The following is a 6245-nucleotide window of genomic DNA, read 5'->3' as shown; positions in this document are numbered from 1 at the left end:
ATAGTACGCATTTTACCGCTATAAGATAACGAAAGCGATTTCCGCGTGTAACAACACGCCTTTGCCCTCTCGACCCCCATGGAGTTATCAGCCACGGACCACCAAGGGGCCCCAGATTCACGGAGCTCTAAATAATACAATGTGACGCTTTCGTTAATTCACATGAGAAAAACCTTATGTATGCTATAAAAACTTTTTTCAGGAACTTTTTAAACAAATAAACATGCGTTTACATTGTCTTGTTGCTGTGTTGGTTGTACTTGTTTTGATTGATGTTGGAGAGGGATACTATCGTAGATACTATCGATATCGAGGGGGTCGTAGATACTATCGATATCAAGAAGCCGATACAGACAATATTCGAGAGATAACTGTCAGTAAATGTTTGAAATGGCCCATAGTGAAATATATCGTTACACAATTCACCTGCCCAAAACGTAAGTCTATCTTTATCATAGTTGGAAATATTAGTCAAATCAATAGAAATGTTAGCTTAGATCGACCGTGTGTTATGTTTGCGTGTGTGTGTGGTTGGGGTGGGGTTGTCTAGGAAGAGATTCATAAAGATTATAGAGTTCCGTGTGTTATGTTTGTGTGTGTGTGTGGTTGGGGTGGGGTTGTCTAGGGAGAGATTCATAAAGATTATAGAGTTCCGTGTGTCATGTTTGTGTGTGTGTGTGGTTGGGGTGGGGTTGTCTAGGGAGAGATTCATAAAGATTATAGAGATAGTTCAGTCATGCCCTATTACTATAGTGAAACCCACCCAAACCGCATTATACTAAACCGACACCCTCTCTTAACCGCCATATTTGAGAAGTCCAAAAAGAATTGCTATATAATCTAACTTGGAAAAGTATGGCCCTAAAGTGGTAAATCTATAGTTACCTAACCCCTCTAAACCAGCAGATTATTTAAAGGTAATCCATTGACGCTATTAAGGTATAAACTAGGCAATCCCTACTTCATTTCACATGACTGTATGCAAGATAAATTGTCTGGCTTGAAGGGAAGTAACTTTTGTTAAGGATGGAATAGCAAAAACACAATACGACACCTGTTACTGACATTATATGAGAGAAACTGTATTTGATTTACTTAGTTTTTTTTAAAGCGAACAGGAGATCGTGGAATTGTGAGGTCAAAAGAAAACAACACTGAGTTGATCATAGGCCAGATGCATAACCATTTTCACACGTAATAATGATATTTTGTCAATTTCAGCTGATCCCTGTGCCATGATAGACTGTAATTGTAATGGGAAATGTGTTGATGGAGAATGTAAATGTAATACTGGGTTTCATGGACAGTTCTGTTCAGGTATGGATATTTATAGTCCCTGGATTTTCTACTCTAGATATCTTTTTAGTAAATGGTTTTGGTCAACAAGCTCAATAGGCCTACAAAAGAGTATACAGAGGATTCCATAAACAGTTTATTTAGACCCAGAAAAACAGTTTAGTAAGATCCCATAAACAGTTTAGTAAGACCCCATAGACAGTTTAGTAAGACCCCATAGACAGTTTAGTAAGATCCCATAGATAGTTTAGTAAGATCCCATAAACAGTTAGTAAGATCCCATAGATAGTTTAGTAAATCCCATTAACAGTTTAGTAAGACCCCATAGACAGTTAAATAAGACCCCATAAACAGTTTAGTAAGACCCCATAGATAGTTTAGTAAGATCCCATAAACAGTTTAATAAAATCCCATTAACAGTTTAGTAAGACCCCATAGACAGTTTAATAAGACCCCATAGATAGTTTAGTAAGACCCCATAGATAGTTTAGTAAGACCCCATAGACAGTTTAATAAGACCCTATAGACAGTTTAGTAAGACCCCATAGACAGTTTAGTAAGACCCCATAGACAGTTTAATAAGACCCTATAGACAGTTTAGTAAGACCCCATAGACAGTTTAGTAAGACCCCATAGACAGTTTAATAAGACCCCATAAACAGTTTAGTAAGACCCCATAGACAATTTAGTATGACCCCATAGACAGTTTAGTAAGATCCCATAGACAGTTTAGTAAGATCCCATAGATAGTTTAGTAAGATCACATAAACAGTTTAGTAAGACCCTATAGACAGTTTAGTATGACCCCATAGACAGTTTAGTAAGATATTAAAAATGTTTTTGAATGTATCTCTATTTGTATCATTACCAGAGACCATTCCGGATTGTCAAAATGGTGCAAACTTAGAGGCAGAAGATGGTAAATTAAAATGTAACTGTCCATCAGGAACATTCGGTGAAGGTTGCAGTAAGTTCTAACTAAAAATCTTTTTTCTTCTGCTGCCACCAAAAAATAATACTTATAATTATATTAAAAATAATATCACAGTCCACAGTTCTAGTAGTGACCTTGGCTCAAGTAGCTCAGAATAGGGGGTTACCAGGCTATGACTTTACAGCTGTTGCTCAACTGTCTTTTTTCAGCTAAAGATTGTGGACCTCCTCCACAAGGTATTTCATCACAGGGAGCTGTTAATACCAGTAGCGCATTTCCTAACACTGCCTTCTACACTTGTGATGAGGGACATGAACGTGTAAGTGGTAAAACTGAGATCTCGTGTCTGGAATCAGGACAGTGGGAAAGTGATGTACTAATCTGTAAACGTAAGTATGCAGCAGTTTTGTCATTGAATAAACTACCTATACACTACGTGAGCCAACAATTATCAATATCATTTCAAATCTTGAATATTGAACTAGTGAATGTGTAGGAAAATATGTGACACTTTGATAAACGTGTTCCTTAGCTTATCTGAAAGTTTTAGCCATCAAATCCATGTGTGTCAAGAATTATCCGCAATTGAATGTTAAAACAATGACTGTCATTTCTTGGGTCATATATAGGAAAGATATAATAATATAGAAATAGAAAGTGAAATTCCTAGTTTAAGATATTAATTTAGAGATTATTGTACTTTCCTAGTACTTCTCAAGACTACATATATTCAAGACCCAAGAGAGCGAATCTGTCACTTTAACTTAAAGTATACTCACACAGGCATCTGTTTCTATCAATAGTCGACTCTCTCTATGATAGTATATATGAGAATGTGGCCAACTCTAGTCACGACCAACTCCGCTTCAGACGATTTTCTACCATTTACCGTAATGAAACATGATCCCAACCTTATATGAATCGTTTCATAGAATAGTTTCCCTTTAGACAGGACCTTTTTTATATCTCCCTCAGTGTTCCCCTTCATACTAATCTAACTATTGTTCATTAAAAATACTAAAAAAATGTACACCCATCGTTTCAATGTATATACTGTTCAGTTTTCTCCTTTACACTCTTACAAAGCCAGACTTGTCATTCTACTTCTATTTCAGTGACAGATTGTGAATCTAAACCACTTGATGTAATTTTTGTTGTTGACTAATCAGCATCAGCTGATCCTGATAATTTCTCCAAAATGAAAAACGCAATAGCAGATTTCATTTCATCAAGTTTCGAAGTTAGTCCGACGGAAGTTAATGTTGGCTTTGTAGCTTTTTCTTCAGATCTAACGGAAACAAAATTTCTTTCAAGTGACCCCAATCAATTGCTACCAGATATCCGTGATCTAATGCAAGAAGGCGGCTCTGGTAATTTCGCATTTGGTATTTCTGAAGCTGTCGATGATTTTGGGGCACGGGGTCGACCTGGAGTCTCGAATGTGTTGATACTGCTATCTGGTGGAAAATCGACTGGCAGTCCTCAGGCTATTGCGAATATTGCCAAAGCAGCAGGAATTGATATCTTTACCATAGGAATTGGGCCTGGTGTCGATAGGGTTGAGATGATAGATATTGCTTCCGATCCTTCTAAAGCTAGATTTGTTGACACGTTTGATGAAATACTGGAAGCACTTGCAAATGTAGACGTAATTAACAATCTTTGTCAATGAAGTTTATTCAGTTTACAATAAATTATAATGCAGTTGTGTTGTGTTATTAATGTTTTAGCACCTGTGGGTCAGGGTAAATCATTTAACAGAGAGCTTACTCTGAAAGTATACGCATTGCTTCACCTCTTCAAAACCTTGAATAGTCTGATAGAGCAGTTTTCTTATACATTTACAGGATATTTTGTTTTCAATTCATGTTGGTGCTCTTTTCGGTTCAAATTGTGGAACCTTTGATTTTCCTTCTGTTGGCAGTAAAAACCTGTAATTTCTCGGATAAGAAACACGTGGCTATAGTTTTGTAGCAAAGATCCGTTGATATCTGGATCAAAGCTGAAGCTTCAAAATATGTCATCATTACTGGCGATTCTATGAATAATTAGGAATGTTCGAGTCAGGGCCACAGAAGAGACAGAGGGAGGGGGAGGAGGAGGAGGTATATGATATTGGCATGGTTCTGATAATGAGTGATAATGAGAATACACATGCGAGTGATGGTGAAGGAAGGGCATATTTATTGCTGCAGATTTTGCTGTCCACATCTCGGTAATATTTGGATTTGTATATACGAATTTCACTGGTCATAAAGTTACGAAATTGCTAGCAGATTTGCCAATTATTTTAGTAAGTTTCTAAGATGTGGGCATGGGTGGCTTTCATCTGTACCATTCCCGGAGCTTGCTCGCGTTGTTGCTGTGTCACTCGTGGCAACATTCTTGTGATATTTTAATCGCTGTGTAAGCCATGCATTTGTATGTATTTCAAAGTAAAAAATAAACAAGAGCCACACGTGGCACAGAGTGGGACTTTGTAAATGTAGCAATTTGCTAAAGACTCTGAAAAAATCAACCATCGACGATAATTAGGTCAAGCGCAAGAACGGTCTAAAGTTAAGAAATTTTCATTATTTAGAAGATTATAATATCGGAAGTAGACGCCAGACCTCACAAATGAAAGTATCAGCAGATAGCCAAGGTCAATGACCTTTGATCTTGTAAAGGAAAAGGTCTAAAAAGAGCAAGATCAAGAGATATAAGTCATCAAAATTTCAAATTGCACACGGCCATAAAACCGGAAGTGCACATGGGACAGCAAATATAAATGTCTAAATAGATAGCCAATGCCAATGACGTTTGATTCTACAAAGGTCAAAGGTCAACAAAGGTCAAGGTCAAAAATTGAAAATTGTGAATTTCCAAAACCTGTTCCTCTTTTAGAACTATGAAGCTGAAACAATCGAACTTCTAAGACAAAGTGTTTCAAAAGTTAAGGTAATCTTATGCAAAGATTCATTTTAAACAAATGTAAATTTAACCCGGATGTGCCACGTCCATCTTTTTTTTTTGGCATAAGTTAATTGATATTCTGAATGTTATGTTGTGTTTCAAATTTAAAGCTTCTACATCATACAGGTCAAAAGATATAGGTCAACAAAAGTCAATAAAGGTCAAAATCGAAAAATGAAAATGTAGAAATTTTAAAACCCGTTCCTTTCTTTGAACTATAAAGCTGAAACAACTGAGCTATTAACAGAAACTGGCCGAAATAATGAGGCAATTGTGTGCAAAGTTCCTTTTTGAACCAAAGGTATCCCATGCGAGTTATTCCCTTTTCCCAAAATGTAAACACTTAGTAATTCAACCCGGATGTGCCACGCCCACATCAATTTTTTGTCATAGGTGAATTCCTATTCAAATGTCTAGTTGTATTCCAAATTTCAAGCTTCTACATCGAACAGGTCATTAGATACATACACCAAGCTCAAAGAGACACAAATATTGTAAAAAAAAAACCACTCAAATTTGAAAAAATCACGAATTTAAAAAAATACGATTGTTATATATCGGTGGAAAGAGCTTGCGAAGTAGGAAACCGAAAATATTAACCCTCTAGGTTAATTAGGTCACGTACTAGAGCAGTCCAAAGTTGAGAATTTGACTGTTTTCGGACAGCTATAAAACCGGAAGTGCATGCCGGAGGTCAAATGTCAAAGTATCAACTGATAGCCAAGGTCAGTGGCCTTTGACCTTATAAAAGTCAAGGTCATCAAATGTCAAGGTCACATGATATGAGCGTTTAAAGTTTGAAATTTCAACCGGAAGTTGCAAAATAGCAAAAGCGAAATTCAAAATGCGGCTCCCAACGTTTTTTGCGCAATCGATTGCGGAATACAATTCATTAGATGGTTTGGTCAGTGAGCATATGGTCACTCCATTAGGACAATTAGAGGCTAGCTATGAATATTGGTCGATCACAGCTAACGAGTATATTATGTAGTATGGATGTAGTAAATCGGGGCTACAAAATTCCGTTTATGACTGAACCCTCATGTGTATTCATAGAAAA

General features: G+C 36.7%; 1 protein-coding gene across 1 annotated transcript; it reads left to right on the top strand.

Annotated features, from left to right (window-relative positions):
* Positions 1-223: 223 nt before the first annotated feature.
* On the top strand, positions 224-3902 carry LOTGIDRAFT_162896 (hypothetical protein; the record flags this gene model as incomplete). The annotated part of the gene is made up of 5 exons (XM_009058914.1): positions 224-437; positions 1222-1317; positions 2168-2263; positions 2440-2619; positions 3400-3902. 5 exons carry the CDS (start codon positions 224-226, stop codon positions 3900-3902), a joined length of 1089 nt encoding a protein of 362 aa, XP_009057162.1.
* Positions 3903-6245: the final 2343 nt, after the last annotated feature.

Source organism: Lottia gigantea (assembly GCF_000327385.1).
Source record: "Lottia gigantea unplaced genomic scaffold LOTGIsca_36, whole genome shotgun sequence".
Taxonomy (NCBI): Eukaryota; Metazoa; Mollusca; class Gastropoda; family Lottiidae; genus Lottia; species Lottia gigantea.
The sequence above is the reverse complement of the archived record's forward strand: the minus strand, read 5'-3'. Positions and strand labels throughout refer to the sequence as shown.